The following is a 21,660-nucleotide window of genomic DNA, read 5'->3' on the forward strand; positions in this document are numbered from 1 at the left end:
AACTTTTTAATTTAATGTAACCAAAATTATGCTTAGGGTTGTTATTGTAAGGATCAAATGATATAATCTGAAAAGGGCTTGGTAAAACTCAAAGGGGCCTGGAAGCATAATCTCTTGTGATGGAGCCATGAAGGTGGTGGGTGTACCCAAGAAAGAGGGAAGGTCAGATGGTAGCCTGCTTGGTTTGGAGGTATGAGTCTCCTTGTGTGGATGAGTGGGCAAAAGAAGGACGTCAGAACTGGGATCAAACTTCAGGCCCCAACAGATCGAAGAGGGGGAGCCCCTCCCGGTCATTCTTTCACCATTGTAGAGGGTATTTCTTCCAACTGGGGAAAAGCTAATCATTGCAGGCCGGAACAGGACTGGGCCTGATAGAGGAGAGAGATCACTCTAGAAGTCACAAGTCAAATCTGCTCTGCCAAGGTGAATGACTGGCAATGATCCCTGGGAGAAACACTGAGCTCCCAATGTACAGACCATTGTTGCAGCTGGCCCAGGTTTGATTCAGGCTACTGATTCTGGCCCACATGATCTCTGTCTGTCTATCTGTCTGTCTGTCTGTCTGTCTCTCCCTCTATCTCTCTCTGTCTCTTTCTGTCTCTGTCAGAGCATCCTCATCATGTAACTTGCCCAGTCACTCATTTCCCCATTCTGGAACCCTGCTATCCTCCAGCAGCCCCGAAGGCAAGGTTATCCAAGAGAGGAAGCAGGACTTGCCTTAAGAGCCTTGGAGGAGCTTGGTGGGGCATGGACTGGGGGGCAGTCATGGGATGTGGGGGGAGCACCTTGGGCTTGGATCTAGAGAGGCCTGGACTTGAATCCTGCCCTTGACCCCATCTTGGTGACCCTGGATACCTCACTTTCTTCCTCTATCAGATGGAGACAACCAGAACTATCACAACTTGAATTTATAACCCTCATTAGAGTTTGCTGAACCATTGAAATTGAGCCCAGGTTGCCTAATCAGATCCTAGATCCTGCTTCAGTGCCTCATTTTAAAAGTAGAGAAACTGAGTCTCAGAGAAGTCCAGACTGATCCAGCTGGTCAGAGGGCCATACAACAAGCTATTCTAGAGTGTCTCCTCTGTGAGACAGTGGATGCTAGAGAGGCAAAAGAAGGAGAAGCCCCCAGGCCAAGGGGGAAAGAAAACAAGACATACCTACAGATAGCTAGGTAACCAGACAGACAGACAGATGAATAACAGAGACAGAGATAGAGAAAGACAGTGAGAGAGACACAGACAGACAGATAGATAAATGGATAGGTAGGTAGAAAGATAGACTAATGGATGGACAGACAGGTGGACAGATACACAAATAGATGGACAGAGAGATGGATGGATAGACAGATGGATAGATACACAGATAGATGGATAGGTAGGTAGTTAGAAAGATAGACTGATAGACAAATGGACAGATAGAAAGATAGACCAATAAACAGACAGATAGATAAGTGAATAGATGATAGCTCTCTCTCTCTCTATATATATATATATATAAAATATACACACACACACATTCATATATATAAATAGAATGATGCCCATTTATTGTGGAACATATTATTATAAACAAACAAGATCTAGACAGGAGAGCCAAATTAGAGATAAATAACAGGGGAAAGAGAGGCTTCCAATCCATCTTCCTAGCTCAGAGACTGGAGTACCACAGTCATTGCAAGGTTTGAAACCTCTACTGCCCAGAGCTAACCTTCATGGCTCCCAGGAGATAATGGGTGCACAGTGCTAGGCAGACTTTGAAGACCCTAGAAAAGGGAACTGAGATAGGGTGGGAGCTGTATGGGTTAACCAAAAACAGGAAGATGGGGCAGCATTGGGCCTGGATCTCATTCTCAGCTCTTTTCAGAGTCTATTTCTTTCCCTGAAAAATGAGGATGATGCCCTACCACCTTTCACTTACCCACTGAAAGAGATAATTTGAGAAATTCATTTTGCTAGCTGGAAAGACTGAGGAAGCCTTAACTGGAAGGGCTTTCTGATGGAGTCCAATGTTTGGGGGAGGTTGAACCAACCTGGCAGTCAGGGAGCTCTCATTCTTCTCTTCTATCTCAGATTGGTTGCACAGTGTGATCTCCCTGGACCTCAGCTTCCCCATCTGTCAGGGGTTGGCTCTTGACTTCAAAAGTATAGAGATCCTTGAAGTATAAATGTCCGGTTGGAAGAGACCTTCAAAGCCTATTTGTCTAATCCCCTCTTTTTTGTTTTTGTTTGTTTTTGCAAGGCAATGAGGTTAAGTGACTTGTCCAAGGTCATACAGCTAGGCACTTATTAAATGTCTGAGGTCAAATTTGAACTCAGGTCCTCCTGACTCCAGGGCTGGTGCAATCACCTCATTGTGGGATGCAGACCACATGAAAGGGAGCATGGCATAATTTTTGCCCCTATATCTGGAAGCAGATCTTCAGGAGGCAGCCTGGTGGACTCTGGGTGTGAAAGAAGGGGAATGTCACCAGACATAGCCAACATGGCTCTGTATTTTATTTAATCATACTTATTTGTTATGAGACAGTTTCCTTTTTGGCAAGGGTTCAGGAGATTTATAGCAAGAACATCAATAAGACAATTATTTTAAAAATAAAATAAAAATGTTGGCTCTGATATCAGAAGGCCTAAGCTCAATTATTATGCCTACCACCCTGGGCAAGCTGCCTTCCTTTGGTGCACATCAGTTTTCTCATATGTAAAATGAGAGGGTTGGACTAGATGGCCTAAACAATCTCTTTAAGGTTTGGGAGTCTTATGTTCCCCCAGTTTGAGCTGAAATAGAAATGGCTTTCACTGTTCCCCTAGTTTGAGATATGAAATGAGGGAGAGTCCTTGGAGCCCCCCCAGTGATCAATTCTTCTTTTGTCTTTCAGTGTGACAGAGCACGGTGAGCCTTGGGCTCCAGCTCCAGCTCCACCTCCACCATGTTGGCCTGTCTGCAACGGACCCAAAACCCACCCCCTCAGCACCTCCCCTGCCCCAACAAAACCCTGGAGCTCCGCAAGTGTAAGTAGCCAGACCTAGGCCCTGGACAAATAGGCACAGGGCCACTTTTGGGAGAAAGAGTATTTCAGGTCTTGAGACCCTGGGGGAAAGGGTTCAGGCCTGGAACCTGAGCCCCCAGGGACCAAACCTGAGAATCTGGTTCTTCAGTGTGACTTTGAGCAAGTCACTTGTTTTTCTGGGGTTCATGTTCATCTTTTGTAAAATGAGTTTCAATAAGATGGTTTCAAAGGGAAAGCAGAAGGAGCCTTGGATTGAAAGGGTTCTGGATTCTAATTCTAGCTCAGCCTCAGGCTTTCTTCCTGACCTGGGGAAAGTCATTTCCCAAGCTATGTTACCTCAACTGTCAAAGGGGAAGAGCCTGTCTCTTCCCCCCAGGGTCATGAATATTGGGGTAGAATATTTAGATGCTTATCTCTCATAGAATGGATTTCTTTTGGAATCTTTTGCATTTTATCCCATTCACTGGAAAAGATGATTTGAGCAAGGGTCTTGAGTCTTCCCATGATTGCCAAATGGGTCTGTGACACTATAAAATGAAGCACCCAGATTAGAGAACATTGGAGATTGCTTTTACCTCAAATCTTATTTTCTATTATTTCTCTCTTGTAGAGTTGAGTGTAGCCTGTTGCTTAATGGATCTGATTTTAAACCTCAATTGCTTAATCTGTACAATGGGGAGAATAACACCTAAGCTACCTAGGCAGGCTGCTGATTAGGTCCCTTTGAACTCTAAGGTCTTTGGGCCTATCTGTACTCCAGCATGAACCCCAAGCAGGAAGAAGGAAGAATGTCCCAACAGTTAGCCCACAGAGGCTGGATGACCAGGATTCTCTCTATAAGCAGGAGACTATTCTGTTTAACTCTAAGTTTCCCCTTCTATATGAAGGACTGTGTTTTGTTTGGGGGGGGTGGAGCTTAGATCATAGAGCCCAGAATAGCAGAGTTTAATCAAACAGCCAGAAAAGACTGTATAGCAGGTACTAGGGAATACAAAAAGAGGCAAAAGACAGGCCCTGTCCTCAAGGAATTTGTAATCTAATGGGGAAGATAAAAAGCCAAGAAATATCGATAATCCAGCTAAATGTAGGATAAAGAGGCAATAGAGTGAAAACACTAGGGTTGAGGCATCAGGAAAGGTTTCCTGTAGAAAGTGGGGTTTGAAAGAATCAGAAAGCAGAGTGGAGGAGTGAGAACATTCTGGAGAATAGAGGATGGCCAGAGAGAATGCCCAGGCTGAGAGAACAGGCAATAACACTGTCTCAAAGAGGACATGTTGGGGAGTGGAATGTAAGAAGACAGGAAAGGTGGGAGAGGGCTGGGCTCTAAAAGTCAAAAAGAGAATTTTATGTTTGATCCTCGAGGTAATAGGGAGCTACAGCAGTTTATTGAGGAGGGTTTTTTCTTGGAAGGGAGGGACACAACACATTTCCGGGCTGAAGGGAGTGACTAAGGAGAAATTAAAATAAGTGAGGGAGGGGATGGCAAGAAAGCACAGTCTTGGAGAAGATGCAATAGGAGAGAGTTGCTTATTAGGTAGAGGTATATAGTCACTTCTTGTTAGTTGGGGTGAAAGGCAAAATAAGACTGGGAGGGGCCTTAGAACAAAGAATGGGGGAGGGGTGGCTAGGTGGTGCAGTGGATAAAGCACCAGCCTTGGAGTCAGGAGTACCTGGGTTCAAATCCGATCTCAGACACTTAATAATTACTAACTGTGTGGCCTTGGGCAAGCCACTTAACGCCATTTGCCTTGCAAAAACCTAAAAAAAAAAAAAAGAAGAAGAAGAAGAAGAACAAAGAACGTCCAGGCTGAGGGCCTTGGAGTGTCAGAGGTGAGAGGGGTCAAAGACCAGGGGGGACCTGAAGCTGGGAGGGACATGAAGCCTTAATGTCCACGCTAGGGTCTCTGGAGGGACCTTAAAAGAGTCTCTAGATCCGAAGTTCTTAACCCAGAATCCACAGAGACTGGGATGTGAAAAACATCATGTCTTTCTGACCTTTCCATGTCCTTTCTAAGCCACTGCCTTTTCTTTGAGATATTTAGACCTGTCCTGACAAGGGGATCCCCTGCTTCACCAGACTGATGGTCACAGGAAGACACCAGACCCCTCATTTTGCATAGGCTCTGTACCGTTAGGGTCTAGTCCAGTGTGCCGCTGGGGATGAGCCCCTGAAAGTGCTCTGAGATAGACAAGTGAGAGAGATTGAACCTAGCCTGTAGTGGGGGTGGGGGGGCAGGGAGGAACAGACAGAGGCTAGGGGACCCTGGGGGGAGTTGGGGTCCTGAGGTTAATGAAAGGGAGCTGGGCCTAGAATGATTTCCTTTGCCTAAGGAGGATAAGCAGCGGCCATAGCCCCACCCTTGTCCCAGGGTGAGCCAGCCTCCCCACCCCCACCTCCCCCCACTCCCCAGGCTGGGCCCAGAGCTCTCCACTCCTTGGAATCTTCCAGACTTATTGAAAGTGACATTGACTTACCAGGTAATTAAAGAGACCAGGAAAAGAGAGGAGGGAGGGAGGGACACAGAGATAAGCAAATTAAAACAGGGGGCCTGGGGCCTTCCCACAAGTGCCCCAGCTCAGCTGGTGACCAAGACTGGCAGGCCTGGCTGGTGCCTAATGAGTCCAGAAAGGTCCCCTCCCCCTTCCCCAGGCTGACACACACACACACACACACACACACACACACACACACACACACACACACACAGTGGAGCACAAGTTCGGACAGAATCCTGAGTTTTCTCCCCAAGTCCAGACTGGGGGGGCAAAACAAGGACCTGGCAATGGGACCTGGCTTGGGATCAGGTCCTAGAGGCTAGGGGGGTAGGGGACACTCCTGGCCTGACCCACCTCTCAGCAGAGGCAATCCTACTAGAAGGAGAGTATGCTGGGTTTGAAGCCAGATTGGAGCCAAGATTTGTCCCTCCATCCAACTTGCTTCCCTTCTGGGCCTCAGTTTCTCTTTCTGTAAAAAATGAGATAAGACATGATGACTTTTGAGGTTCCGACCAGCTCTTAGTCATCAGACCATGAATCTAGCATGGAAGGAACCTCCAGGTTCTAGTCCATCCCTACCTTTTTAGACTCTGAAATGGAAGTGTTACAGCATAGGGCTTGGAAGGTGGACCTGCCTCTTTGCCCTTGCTCTGAGCAGGGAGCAGGAGGGAAAAAGGAGGGCAGAGCCCAGCAGATGGAACAGGGGTCACCGCCAAGGACCTCCCCACCTTGATGCCCCTTCCCCAAAAGGCTCTGGCCACCTGCCCACCTCCAAAGTAACCTGGGTGTTATCTTCAGGTTTTGGCCCCTGTGTCCCATTGGTAGCAATGTTACAGGACCTTGAGGCAGACTCTCCAGCAGGGCGATGCTAGGTCAGATCAGCCAGCACAGCTGTTTAATCATATTAGCCTGCCAAGGCCTTGATTAATTTGGGGGTGAATCTCACCAAAAAGATGACTCATCTCCCTGCCTGAGGGTTACTGGTACTAAGGGATCCAGGTACCATCCTCCTATTCCCAGGCCTTGCCCTGAGTTGACTTAGCTCTTTCAATCCCCAACCCCCGCCCCCCAGTTCCCTGATGAATGATCTGTTTTTCTTCCAAGTCCGACCTTGGCCTGGTCTTCAGTAGGTAGCACTTCTATTCCTGGGCAGATGGAAAACAGGTTGGCAGATCTAAAAGAGCCTTGGAAAGTGAATTTTAGAGCTGGGAGGGGCCTTTTCTAATTCTTTCCCTACCCCCTGTTTTTCCAAGGAGGAAACTGAGCTCCAGGGAGAGGACATCTACTTGTCCAAGGTCTAACCAGGCTGGACTGCAGTCGGGGTATAAGAATTTGGGGATGGGGAGGGAAGAGGATGGAGTCAGAAGGAAGTGATGCTGATGTAAGAATACAGTTTGGGGGTAAGGGTAGAGAAGATCCTCCATGTCCAGATGCTGGAGTCCCACCTTCTGGGGGGAGCCCCTAATTCTTTCTCCCCTTATTCTCTTTCTCTTGGGAGAGCTGTCTGCTGACCTATTCTCAGTCCTCATTCTCTAAGACAGGTGAAAGTAAAGACTGCCCCCCCTTCAGCAGAAGCAAGAGTTAGGCCAGTTAAGACATCCAAACAAGGCAAGAACAAGTGGCAGGGCTGGCTGCTCCTCATCCCCACAATGCCCCCTTCCAGCCCACCCCAGAAGGGATAGAAGTTCTCAGTCTTTTGGTCTTTTATCTCCCCCCACCTCATCTTCTTCCATTTCAGCTAGGCTCCAGCTCCAGGTCAGCTGAGCCTTCCTGGGACGTAGATAGTTCTGTTTATTTCAGTTTTCCATTAATAAATATTTGAATTTATTATAATGCTATTGATATATAAACTGTGAGTCATCTGCAGCTAAATATAAGGACCACTTAGAGTGTATGGGAGAACTGGGTCTCTGGCTCTGAAGGCTAAACCCCCAGACTCCCCTGAAGGAGGATAGAATTAGCTCTGCTCTGATGATTTGAGGGTGGTAATATCTTCCTTTGGTGGCTTAGGGCACCACAGCAGATCATGCTCCATCCAAGGCAGAGCCCTCTCTGGGGACAGTCAGACCCTGAGGGCTGCCACAAAAGTTGACTGGAAAAGGATGACCCCCCCCCCCCTCTTCAAAGCCCTTGGACTAAACTAAGAAGGCAGATGGGAGCCTCTGAGCCTGGACTCCAAGGGTTATAGGCTTAGAGCTAAAAGAGGCCTTAGATGGCTTTTGAGTCCACTGCCCTTATTTTATAGAGGAGGAAACCAAAACACTCATTATGTGACTTGCTCATGGTGTCATACCTAGGAAATATCTGGGGCAACATTTGAACCCAGGCCTTCTGGCTCCAAGTTCAGGGTCCTATCATCATCTCTGCCATTCGATCTGCCTTATCATGAAATTCTAGGGGTTAGCAACTGGGAAGGACCTTGGAGGCTGTGCAGCTCCAACGCCTTTTTACTGATGAGGACGGAGTTGAAGGTCTTCCACTGTTACACTGTTACATCTCATGTTACAATGTTGCAGTTGCTATATACAGCGTTCTCCTGGTTCTGCTCGCTTTACTTTGCCTCAGTTCATGTCTTCCGTCCCATGTTTTTTTGAGACTAACATCTTCAGTATTCCTTATAATAGTATTCTATTGTGATCACATACCCCTGTTCAGTCACTCTGTAATTGGTGAACATGCTCCTAATTTTCAATTCTTTGCCATCATATAAAGAGCATCTATACATTTTTTTTTTGTATAAATAGATCCTCTCACCTTTTCTTTGCTCTCTTTGGTATTTAGTAGCATTGCTGAATCAAAAGTATATACACTTTTATAGCTTTGTGCATAGTTCCAAATTATTCTTTAGAATGATTGGATCAGTTCACAAGTCCACCAACAATACATTAGTGTTTCAATTTCCCCACATCCTCTCCAACATTTATCGTTTTCCTTTTCTGTCACATTATCTAATCTTTTAGGTTTGAGGTGGTGTCTCAGTTATTTTAATTTGCTTTTCTTTAATCAAATAGTGATTAGAGATATATTTGATTTCTTCCTCAAAAATTGCGTATTCATTTCCTTTGACTATAAAATGATTGGCTCTTATTTTTTCAAATTTGACTGTTTCTTATAGATTTGAGAAATGAGACCTTTATTAGAGAAACCTGCTATAAATTACTACCCCCCCATAACCCTCAATTCTTGCTTTTCTTTCATTTTGGCTACATTGGATTTATTTAGGCAAAACTTCTTAAAATTTCATGATACCAAAATTACCCATTATACTTTCTGTGATCCTCTATATATAAATAACTGTATATTAAAATATATATTATATAATATATAATATTTATTTTTCCAACTACATGCAACAGTAGTTTCCAGCAATATTTTTTGCAAGATCTGTGATCCTTTCTATCCTTTATTTGATCACAAATCCTTTCCTTATCCATAGAACTGACAGTTAAAATTTTCAAAGTTCCCCTAATTTATTTGTTATATCATCCTTTATGTCGAAATCATTTATCCATTTTGACTTTATTTTGGTATTTGGCCTGAGGTTTCTGCCAAATTGTTTTTAGTTTTCTCTGGTACATAATGAATTCTCGCTCCAAAAGCACAGCACTGAATAAGTAAATTCATTTAGGTAGAATTGTCATTTTTATTATATTGCCTCAGCCTACCCATGAGCAATTAATTTTTTCCAGCTATTTAGTTCTTTCTTTCTTTTTTTGTGAGGTTTTTGCAAGGCAAATGGGGTTAAGTGGCTTGCCCAAGGCCACACAGCTAGGTAATTATTAAGTGTCTGAGACCGGATTTGAACCCAGGTACTCCTGACTCCAAGGCCGGTGCTTTATCTACTACGCCACCTAGCTGCCCCTGTTTAGTTCTTTCTGAGTGTGAAAATTGTTTTATAATTGTGTTCATATAGTTCCTTAGCAGGTAGACTTTTGAGTATTTTATATTAACTACAGTTATTTTAAATGGAATCTCTCTTTTATGTCTTGGTAAAATAAGCTGATGATTTATGTCGATTTATTTTATATCTTGCAACTTTGCTTAAGTTGTTAAATTGTTTCAACTAGTTTTTTGGTTGATTCTCTAGAAGTCTACATATACCATAATATTTGAGTGATAGTTTTGTTTCTTCCTTCCCTATTCTAATTCCTTCCATTTCTTTTTTTTTCCCTCTTATTGCTGCAATTAGCATTTCTAGAACAATACTGAATAATAGTGGTGATACTGGACATCCTTGTTTCATCCCTGATCTTACTGGGAAGAATTCTAGTTTATTTTCATCAGATATAATACTTGCTTTTAGTTTTTAATAGATATTACTTGTCACTTCAAGCTCCATTTATTCTTAAGTTTTATAGTGTTTTTAATAAGAATGGGTATTGTATTTTGTATAAAGCTTTTTCTGCATCTATTGAGAAGTGATCTATATGATTTTTATGGGTTTTGGTACTGATATGGCCAATTATACTTATAATTTCCCCAATATTGAACCATCCTTGAATTCCTTGTTTAATCCTACGTGCAACGCATATGATCTTTGTGATATAATCTCCTTGCTAGTATTATATTTAACTTTTTGTGTTAATATTCATTAGTTTTCTTTCTCTGTCTTTACTTTCCCTGGTTTTGGGATCAAAACTACATTTATGTCATAAAAGGAATTTGGTAGAACTCCTTCTTTACCTGTTTTTTAAAAAATGGTTTATAGGGTCAGCTAGGTGGCGCAGTGGATAGAGCACTGGTCCTGGAGTCAGGAGGATCTGAGTTCAAATCCAGCCTAATGAATTTAATAATTACATAGCTGTGTGACCTCAGGAAAGTCACTTAACCCCATTGCCTTGCAAAAACTAAAAAAATTAGTTTATATAATATTGGAATTAATTGTTCTTTGAATGTTTGTAGAATTCCATCTGGTCCTATAGCCCAGGGATTCTTCACCTCTTTGCATTCTGAACCCTCTGAGCAGTGTCTGGTGAAGTCTAAAGAACTCACCTCAGAAAAATTCTTTAAAATGTATAAAATAAGAAAGAAAAGGATATTGAAATATGATTATCAGGATATTTTTTTAAAAGTTCATGACCCCAGTTTAAGAAATGCTGATCTAGTCTGGGGCAGCTAGGTGGCACAGTGGATAGAGCACCAGGTCTAGAGTCAGGAAGACCTGAGTTCAAATTCTTCCTCAGACAATTACTGTCTATGTGACCCTGGGCAAGTCAATTGACCTCCTTCGGCTTCATCTATAAAATGAAGATGGTAATAATAATTCCTCCCTCCCCAGGGATATTGTAAGAATTAAATGAGATAATACAGTTACTTTGCAAACCCTAGAAATATCAGCCAGCATCGTCATCATTATTATTATTATTATTATTATTATCATCAACAACAAACTGTCCTTCAAGGGCCAATTAGTTTCTGGACCATGGGAGCAGCAGATAACACCAGATTACTGAAGGAATCCCTGCAGGAATAGATATGGGCCCCAGAGATAGAAGCTCAAGGCTCCTTTAGGATTGCTTTGTGAACTGGACAGAGGCTAATTTCAGGGAAGAGGGGCCAGTGAATCTAGGCCTTGAGTCTTAGCCCAGTAAAGAGGAGGGAAAGCCTCCTGAGCTCTCCTTAGGAACACTCCAACTGAGGAAGGATAAGGAGGTGACTTTAGACACAGGCATGATATTTGGCAGGTTGAGCCTGCCCCAGCCTGCTTTCCAGGGGCATGGGGTGAAAGGAAGCATTTAAAAAATTTTTTTTATTTTATTAAAGGTCATGACTTTCCCAAGGTCAGACAGCTAGGCAATTATTAAGTGTCTGAGTCAGGATTTGAACTCAGGTCCTCTTGACTCCAGGGCTGGTGCTCTATCCACTGTACCACCTAGCTGCCCCCAAGGGAAGCATTTTAGCAAAAGAGATGCTTACATCCTTCTGTCCTCTTGGACTGTGCTCCTTGCAGTGGGCTGCTGCAACTGGCATAAGGAGCTCCTACATTATTTGGGGATTTAAAGTCAGAAGAGACCTTTCATTTTACAGATGAAGCCACCCCACTCATTTAACAGGTGGGTACACTGTGACCCTGAAAGAAATAATATGGCCAGCATCCTACAGGTGGCTAGGTGTCAAAGTGGACAGAGCACTGCACCTGGGGTCAGGAAGACCTGAACTCACCTGAGCTTCAGTTTCCTCATCTGTAAAATAGGGATAATATTGGTTTCTGTTTCACAGATGGAAGGTCCCTCCTCACATACCTCCCAAGTGAGGAACCAATGAGAAATCTTTGCAAACCTTAGATTTCTATATAAACTTGAGCTATTGTGGCCCAACTATTATAAAGTTGGAGAACTGGAATCTGCTTGGATTCAGACTCTCAATTCAGTGCTCACTAGCTTAAGACAGGAAGAACCAGACTGAAGATTCCCCCCCAGGGAATTCCTTTTCTCCTGGGTTTGTCTCAGTCCTTCAATTGTATTGTCTGTGACTGAGCCTCCCCTGTCTTCATGTAATATTGATGTTTGTCCTTCATTCTTGGAGAAGACCATGACATCAGGGAGGTGATGCCATGACATGCAAGTGAATTGGATTTAAGTGAGGGAGAGCTTTGCAAAGTCACCAGTCTCACTTTCTCTTCCAGACACATTGGGGTCCAGTGGCCAGATAGGAATCAGGAAGACTGGAAATGGCCCTGGATATAATGGGAGACCTTGTCTTTTTAAAGCTAGGTCTTTCCCAAGTCATAGTTTAACTGAGACATCCAGTGATTGCCATCCAGTGATTAAGATTAGTTATGAGATAGATGAGACAAAGAGGCCGAGAATGATCTCTCCAAAAGAAACAAAATTAATGTGGGAGGGTAAGACCCTAAAGGTTTCTCAGTGAGTGAGCCAGAGGATCCACAAGTATGGGACAAAAGGGAAAAGAGAGAGGAAGGGGGAGAGAGAGGCAGATTAGACAGAGACAGAGAGAGAAAGAGAAAGTTAGGAGATGAATGAAAATAAAGAAAAGTAGATTTTTCCCATCCAAATTCAGGGTCCCTTCAAAAATCTCTTCATTAAATGAATCCCCATACAAGTCAGCATATTCTGTGAAAATTATTTACATCTTTTTTTCCTTTTAGAACTAAAATTAAACCTATTCTTTATTCTCCCCATAATTACAGACCACGTGGACTGAAAACTAAGTAGTTACAATTACTTAAAATAACCTCCTGAACTCAAATTTCTAAGTTGTACTTAAGAATTCTATTGAAGAAACTATTGAAAATACAAAGTAAACTTTAAAAAAAAAACTCAGAACGCCAATCTCCATAGAGACTGTCAAAAATTGCCGATGCCAATTATATTTCAGTTTTCAATCGAGCCTCATATAAACCTTACTGGCTATAATACTGCCACTGTGCAAACCTGAAAAAAATTTCTCAAACCCATCACCCACAAAAATGTCAATAGCTCTACAATGTAGGCTGATTTTATTCTTTGGGAAATGCACTCACAAATAACTCATTTTATCTCAACATCCACCCAACTGCTGGGGTTTTCACCAAAATTTGTAGTTATTTTTAATCTTTTGAGTTCATTTGAAACCCTGAAATAGTGAAGCAAAGCCTTATGGGAGAGGTGGTATAGTAATCAAGTTCCCAGAGAGAAGGCATCCTGGAAAATGGGTCCATTGGAGGCTTAGGGAGGGAGCTTTTGGTGGGCCTGAAGTAAGGTGGATCTAAGTTTTTTCTCCTTCTTCTGGGCCCCTGATTCTAGAGCTGGAGGGGGGCCATAGGGAGGTCACTGAGCTCTACCCTTCCATTTACAGATGAACAATAATAGTAGCTGACATTTTTGGAGCACTTTGCAGGTGACAAAGTCCATACAAGTAGATTATCGCATTTGATCCTATGAGGGAGGCAGGACAGGGATTATCCAGGGATAACTGGACTCCAGATCCCCTTTCTGAGCAAATGTAGGGACAGAATGCTGAGAGACAGAGTGAAGCCAGAGGGGAGAAAGAAGTCACTCCAAGGAGACCAGAGCCAGGGTAGGTGTAGGGTGGACAGATCCAGGAAGGACCAGAGAGGCTGTCAGTATCAGGCTCCCAGACTGGAAAGCCCCCCCATGGGAGTCCTGTTTAGGACTGGGTTTTGGATCCACTGACTTGATTATTCTCTTTGACCCCAGAAGGCAGATCAAGGCTCACTGCTGGAAAGATGCTGAGGGGCATCTTTTGATTTGATATCAGGAAAAAGAAAAAACATTTTAACAAGCCGAAAGGGCTGCTGCCTCAGGCAGGACAGAGTGAGTTCTTTGTCTTGCAGAAAATGTCTTCAAGCCAAGGCCACCTATCCTAGATTTGGACCCAGAGGAACAGGAGAAGGCCAGTTCCTGTCCTGCCTCTGAAGATCACTCCCAGCTACTTCCCTTGGCCAGGCCCTCAGTTTCCTCCTCTGTAGAATGAGGTTTTAAGATTCCTTGGATCCATATTAGATTCTTATGATGCTGAGGATGTTGAAACAGTACCTCTTGTTCAGGGCCTTGCACTCTGAGGTCTCAGAACCTTCTGTCTGTCTGTCTGTCTCTGTCTCTCTCTCCCTTCCTCTCTCCTTTCCCTTTCGTCCCATACTTGTGGATCTTCTGGCTCACTCACTGAGAAACCTTACATTAAATTTATTTTTTTTGGAGAGATCGTTCTTGGCCTCTTTGTCTCATCTCTCTCTTAACTAATCTTAATCACTGGATGGCAATGTCTCAGTTAAACTGTGACTTGGAAAAGACCTCCAGTCTCTAGGGCCAAAGTGACAATGGCCTTGTAACTCCTAGGAGATAAGTCTTTTGAAAAATGGCACTCAGGGAATATTGGGGAGAAGGAGGAAGAAGAGGGAATCGAGTGCCCCGCCCCCCAGTCAAGGTGTACCTTTTATTTTTTTAGATTTTTCAAGGCAATGGGGTTAAGTGGCTTGCTCAAGGCCACAGGACTAGGTAATTATTAAGTGTCTGAGGTGGGATTTGAACCCAGGTACTCCTGACTCCAAGGCCAGTGCTCTATCCACTGCGCCACCTAGCTGCCCCCAAGGTGTACCAACCTAGGGTCCCTGAATTTGGTGGGGATTTTTTGTAATAAATGGATAAGTATATTACATTATAGTAGATTTTCTTTATAATTCTGTTCTTTTGTTTTATGCATTTAGAGACAGGATTCTGGGAAGGGAGCAATAGGTGTTGCTTGGGGGGCCTGAAGATCAGAGTAGACTGTGACAGTCTGAAAGGTGAAGAACCCCTAGATTAGATACTTTCTAAGCTCCCAGGATCCTAGAACTATAAGAAAATCCCCATGGCAAAGCCAAATCCCTTATTTTAAAAATGAGGGAACTGAGTTACACAGAGGTAAAGTGACTTGCCCAATCCAATGTCTGAGGTAGAATTTGAACTCAGCATCAGCCTTCCAGAGTCCAGAGCTAGCTGTAAAATTCAGTGATCTCAGAAATTTCAAGGACAGTCTTATCCAAGGGCAGGAGAGATCCCACCATCCTTGACTAGGCTAGGTGGGAATGGGGTAAACTCTCTTTTCTTCCCTCCCACCAAAACAGAGTTTTGCTGCCAGCCTGCACTTAACCCAGCCCGAAGCTGAACTTGGAGACCAATTCTTCTAAATAAAGAGTAGCTGGAAGCCTCCCTTTACCCCCCCCCCCCAATCCTTTCTAAGGAGCTCTTTCCTGCTACTGCTGGTCAGTCCACTAGAGAAAGCCAGAGGGTTATTGCCACAGGCCATGCCTTTTCCATTTCTGCTAATAAAATACGGAAGAAGCAAAACAATTTACTATTCCAATAAAATTCTAACAAATCTTTGACTGCTGTGCAGATTCAATTATTTAGCTGTTAGGAAGGTAGCCTGAGAAATGGAAGTGGTCAGGCCTAGGGCCCCAGACCCACCCTCCTCCAAGCATCCAATGAAAGTGGAAGAAGTGGAAAAAGAGAGGGGAAGGGGATCAGATGAGGACCAAAGGGGCAGAGAGGGACATCTGGAGAAATAACCAGACATGGAGAGACATAGAAATGGAGAAGGCTAGAGGGAGACAACAGGGAAAGAAGATCTGACAGATGAAAGGAGTCAGATTAAGAGAGATGGAGACAAGAGAGAGACATGTTGAGTGATAAAGGGATGGAGCCAGAAAATAGAAAAGATTTTTAGAAATGAAGAATGTTGGACAGCTGGAGATGGAGGGATGGAGAAAGAAAGAAGGGGCAGAGAGAGAGGGAGGGAAACAAGAAGATGAGGACTAGGCAGGGCAGGAGAACTTGAGGAACATAGAGAAGGAGAAACAGGGCAGAGGAAAGAAGAAAAGAGGGAGAGAGGCAGAGGTTTAATGGAGACCAAAACTGACAGACTTTCAAGGCTAGAGATCAGGAAGGAGAAAAACTGCAGAGCTTTGGGGACAGAATCTGCTATTACTGTTCCTGTCATGACCAAAGCTAGGACGTTGGCCTGCTTGGGGATAAAGATCAGTCAGCAAACCCTGTACTAAGTATTAGGGATTCTAGTCACTTCTAAATTATAGATTCAGATCATGGAAAGTACCTCAGAGGTCATCTTGTGACCCCATCTTATTAGAGGGAAACAAACTGAGGCCCAAGAAAATTGGATGACTTCACCAAAGTCACATAGGCATTGTCTGAGATGGGATTTGAACCCAGGTCACCAGACTGACCATTCCCATTGCACTATATTGCCCTTCTTCTAATCTACTGGGAGGGTTGGGGTAGGATTTAACATGTTCACAACTTAAGTAAATAGAAATTATATTAAAATAAGTGGCCTGTGATTTGGGTGAGAGATTAGCATTATACTTATTATGGCCCCAGTCCTATTGGCCCTTTGCAAGGGGCTGCCCTATTACCCAGCCTTGATCAAATACAGCCCCCTTGGAGAGGTTCCAATGTATAGGGTGGGGCCCCTACAATTATAGAACAGAGAATGTGAAAGCCAGGAGGGGCCTTAGGATAGGAAATGGTTAAGATTTGTTTGAATTTTATTGGAATTGTAAATTGTTTTGTTTCTTCTGTATTTTATTAGCAGAAAAGGAAAAGGGGTCTTCCAATAGGGGATGTTGCCTGGGAAAGGCCTCATAACAAGGGTTGTCAGAGCTGGGGGGAGGGAAGGGGTTGTTGGATCAGAGAAAGTCAGAACTGGGAGGGTCACATTCATCAAACCCAAGAATCCATATCCTCTGACTTCTGATCAGTACTCTCCCCACTGTGCTGTCCTGTCCTGCCTATACCTGGGAGGGACCTTCAATATCTTCATTTCACATGTTGGGTCACTAAGATGTAGTGACTTCAGTGCAGCAAGGGTCTGCCAGTTTACTTCCCTGTGTACCAGTGTCTCCCCGGGTGGAAGGGAAGTTCCTCCAAGGCAAAGACAGTTCCATTTTTGTATTTGTGCCTCTGCTGCCTGGCCAGGAGACCTGGCTCCTAGTTGGAGTTTAATAAATGTTTGCTCATCGATTCATGCTTGAATGCATACCTGTCAATATGTCAACATGTCTTGTAGCCAGCCTATTTTTCTTGGTTTCATGGAGGCCCTATGGCAGGCTCAGGACCAAGACAAAGAGAGGAAGGAGATGAGCAGTTATCCTAGGAGTCGTGTGGAGGTCCTCTGGGGAACAATACAGTCTTTGGTCAGGGGTGATTCTCCCTTTTATGCCTGACCCAGAAGAATTCTTCCAAATTCCATCTCATTCATTTTTAGGCTCCCAGATTCAGAACTGCAAGGGTCAAATTGTCCAACCCCCTTATTTTTATAGAGATGGAGACTGGGTCCCAGAGAGGAAAAAAATGACTTGCCTAAGATCTCACAAGAGTTTTAGTAGCAGAACCAGGATTTGAACCTGGATCTCTCAGCAACTCCCTGTGCTAAGCATACAAGAGAGTAAGATGACCCCCCTGTGGGCTCGGTAGGGGCTCTGCTCATCCCTTTAGGAGCCAGACCCCAGAGCCTTGGGGACTGATTCATTGCCCAGGCCACAAACCAGAAAAGGGACCAGAGTCCCTGAGAGCTGAGCAACTCCGCCAGGCCGCCGGCTGCCTTGGCTTCTGGGGCCCCAGGCGGGCAGGCGGCAGGAGCCCGGCGGTAATTACCGCTGGTGGAAAGCAGTCATTAATAGAACGATGGGGAGCTGCTAGGCGGCTGCCAGGAGAGACGGGCTGGGAGGAAATTGGGAGCCCTGTAATTTTCCCCCCGGGGGTTCAAGCCTGTCATTCTCGCATGTGACAACACAGGGGATCGGCCTGTCACAGCCTCGGCAGCTGGTGGGAGGGGGTTTGATGGAAGGGAGGGGGCCAGCTATGTTGAATGACTTGCTCCTTCTCTCCCCACGGCTATCACCCCCTCCCTCCACAGATCTCAGGGAGGGAGCCTGCCTTCCCCCCTCAGCTCTTGGGTCCAGGAGGTGGGTGACCCATAAGCCAAGGCTGGACACTGGCAGCTTGTCCTGAAGATTTTTTACCCTTCCCAGGCCCTTTCTCCAGTTCCTCTAGCCAGGACACTGGGAACAATGAGGGAAAGGGCAGAGTCCCATAGGACGACCGTGGCAGAGAGGTAGACAGTCCCCCCAAAGCCAGGGGCTCCCTCTGGCTCTCTGTATTGCAGGTCCAGGCAGCAGTGGCCCCTCCATGGCTTCATTAGGCATTCCTCCCATGTCACCAGCTAATTAGTGTCACGTTAATTGAGTATTCAGGATGCTGCCACCTCCAAGGGTAGTGATGTCAAGACGAAGGAGAATGCAGATGTGTCTCTTTCCTCCCAGTACCATCCCCTGCATCTTGCCCTTCCCAACAAGGTCCTGGGCATAAGAGGCCTGGGGAGTCTCCCCCTCCTACTCCCAACCCTGTGCTGAGAGGGTATCATTCAGAGGGTCAGGAAGCGATGAGAGATTTAAGGTCAAATCATAGCCCACCTGTGTAACCTTGGACAAGGCCTTTTCCTCTCTGGACCTCAGTTTCCATCACTGTATAATGAGGTTGAACTCAATGGCCTTTGAGGTTCCTTCCGAGGCCAAGGCCAGGAGTTTATGATAAGAAGTTTCCAGATGAATCATATCAACAATAACATTTGGCTTTCTCTAGTACTTGCAGGGCCTTAGAGATGATCTCTGGCTACATGTTGGGGACAGACACCCAGATCTCCCTGGTCAGGGTTTTTTTGGTCACTGTTAGGACTAATGGGTGATCATGCCTATATGCATACAAACATGTAAGCCCACACACTTCCATATATGCACATACATGAACACAGCCCATAAGGGAGCTAGTTACAAAGATTATTTCATTTTTAAAGACAAGAGTACTGAGGATCAGAAAGATGAGGTCATTTGCTCTGGGGTCAGTCAGGATTTGACCTCAAGACTCTTTACTCACAAATCCTGTGCTCTCTGCATCATAGTAGGCTCAGCCTGTTCAGGGAGGTGGCCATCCCTCTCTGGTCTGAAGGGACCTACTGCTCCCTAGTTTCTCCCTGACTTAGCCATTTTCCCCAGCCTTCTATCCCTCCCCCAGCCCAGCCTCCCAGATTACTTCTATTTATTTCTCTAAGGCTCTTTGTTTATACCTCTCTTCTGTAGGAGGACAGAGTGGAGATTGTCTCCCCCTCCCCAACTGTCTGGGAGAGAGGCTGCTGGATATGGAGAGGAAGAGTTCAGAAGCCCCTTCTCCACTACTTCCTCTCCACATTGCCATACCCTTCTTACCACCCCCAACCATTCATCCATCCATCTATCCTCACCCAAGTTAGCCCCTTTAGAAACCAAGGGATTCTTTCTTTGGAGAGGAGCAAGCTGAGGTCCTCAGGACAACACCCTCTCCCCATAAGCCACAGAATAGACAGACACCTTGGGCATCCTCAGGACTGGTCCATTATTGATGGATTTGAAAAAGCACCATATCTCAGTGACAAAGACTGGGACTCAGTTCTAGATTTGGCAGCTCATTGACCTTGGACCAGTCATTTGGGATCTTAGGAGAAGGTGGCACTAGATGAGGCCCTATGGGAGGCATTGTGGTGCAAGCTGTCAGAGTCAGAGGTTAAAATCCCATTTTTTTGTTTAGTAGGCAGTGATTAGAGCACTGGGCTTGGAGTTAGGGAGACTCAAGTCCATTCAAATCCTGTCTTAAACACTTCTTAGCTGTTCTATACTGGGTTAGTCACATCACCTCTGTTTGCCTCGGTTTACTCATCTGTAAAATGGAGAGCATAATGCTCTCCACTTCATTGGGTGGGTATGTGGATCCAAAGCACTTTGTAAGCCTGTGTAGAAATAGTGGTTATTATTCTCTTCAGATCCCTGAAGGGCTAACCCAAAGAAAAGGGATCCAGGTGCCACTCAGGCCTGAAAGAATCCCCTTCACAACTCACCAACCTCTCTGACACTTCTGTAGAATTTCAAGGTTTATAAGCACTTTATATCATCTTCATTTGCTTCTCATGACACCCCCATTTTATGGATTAAGAAACAGACCAAAAGAGGCTTGCCCAGGGTCACAGTACCAGTTAGTAGGTAGGGCAGGATTTGAACCTAGGACCTCCTAATTCTCAGTTCAGCATGCTATACCATGCTGGGCCCCAGGCCACAAGGACATCTGGGTGACAGGAGACTGGCCCAACCCAGCCCAGCCCCCATTCCCTCTGCAGCTCCAATCTCCCCAACCGGAAATCAGTCCCTGGGAGACAGCCAGGAAGAAGGGGGGGAGTGCTTGCACATTCCCTACCAGCTACATTAAGCCCCACTCCAGGGCTTGGATTTTAATTGGTTTAATATACTCGTTAATAACAATGTCTATTTAAGACACCTGTAAAAAGCCCATAACATTCACTTAATGGCAGAAATGGCCGCTGACCTCGTTTCCATTCTGCCTTTTAAATTACCCTTACAAGTCCTTAATGGAGCCGTGAATAGAAGGGGGGCAAGGGGGGGTGTAGAGGAGAGGGCTCGTCTGTGTGGCTGGTCTGGGAGGTGTGAGTGCGAGCACACACACACACACACACACACACACACAGACCTCTACTCATGAACTATCAGTATTTGGTCTTTATTTGAATGAATTTGGCATCTTGATGTCTCTGCTATCTGAGTGGAAGCTCCTTGAAGCCAGGGCCTGGTCTACAATGTGGTGCGTGATGGATTTATCTGCATGGATGTGTCATGGTATCTTGTATCCTTCAGTTGGGTGTCTGTGTGTGTTCTTATCTTGGGTTTGGGTTCTGAGGGTGAGCCTTACATAGAGCTAGAATCCAATGCCTTTGAATATTCTTTTATTTGGGGGCTTGTTTTTTTTTTTTGCAAGACTTGCCAAGGTCACACAGCTAGGTAGTTATTAAGTGTCTGAGGCTGAATTTGAACTTAAGTCCCCCTGACTAGGGCTGGGGCTCTATTCACTGCACCACCTAGCTGCCCTGTGCCTTTGAATTTTTTTATCTGACTCTGGGTTTGTATTTTGTGTGTGTGTGTGTGTGTGTGTGTGTGTGTGTGTGTGTGTGTGTGTGTCTGTGTAGACCTGCAGTGTCTACCTGTGTACACTCTAATGAGCCTCAGTTTTCTTTTGAGTTTCATGTGATCAGAGCCAGAGCCAGTAGGAACCAGAGAGATCTGTGGTTCTTTGCATGTCCAGGGGTGCCTGTGGATGGGCAGAAATCCTGGAGATGGAGCCCCTCAGGAGTCCCACCCATTGATGGATGACTCATGTCTAGTTTCTAGACTCAGGTATAAGAGTGTTGGACCATGGTCTTCTAAGAACAATGTTAGATTGACCAGTTCAACTCAACTCAGAAAGCCTTTATTAGCATCTACTGTATGCAGAACCTTCTGCTCTGGGGTCCTGGGGGAAGTACAGAGTTGATGAATAAACATCTATTGCACTCTTACTGTATACATACATACATATATATGTATATATATATAGTGTGTGTGTATGTGTGTCTAGATGGACGGATGGAGGGATGGATGGAGGGATGGAGGGAGGGATGGAGAGATGGATGGATGGATGAATGGGTGGATGGATGGATGGATGGACAGATGGACGGATGGATGGATGGATGGATGGATGGATGGATGGAGGGATGGATGGATGGATGGATGGAGGGAGGGATGGAGGGATGGATGGACGGATGGACAGATGGATGAATAG

General features: G+C 44.9%; 1 protein-coding gene across 1 annotated transcript in view; it reads left to right on the plus strand.

Moving 5' to 3' along the window:
* Nucleotides 1-21,660, plus strand: part of FAM222A (family with sequence similarity 222 member A) — a 77,365-nt gene that overhangs the window by 44,252 nt on the left and 11,453 nt on the right. The window contains exon 2 of the mRNA XM_074206123.1: nt 2,879-3,011. Within this exon, the coding sequence (XP_074062224.1) occupies nt 2,930-3,011 (82 nt within the window). The 5' untranslated portion in view covers nt 2,879-2,929. The remainder of the gene's footprint in view (nt 1-2,878; nt 3,012-21,660) is intronic.

Source organism: Macrotis lagotis, chromosome X, assembly GCF_037893015.1.
Source record: "Macrotis lagotis isolate mMagLag1 chromosome X, bilby.v1.9.chrom.fasta, whole genome shotgun sequence".
In the NCBI taxonomy this organism is placed as follows: domain Eukaryota; kingdom Metazoa; phylum Chordata; class Mammalia; order Peramelemorphia; family Peramelidae; genus Macrotis; species Macrotis lagotis.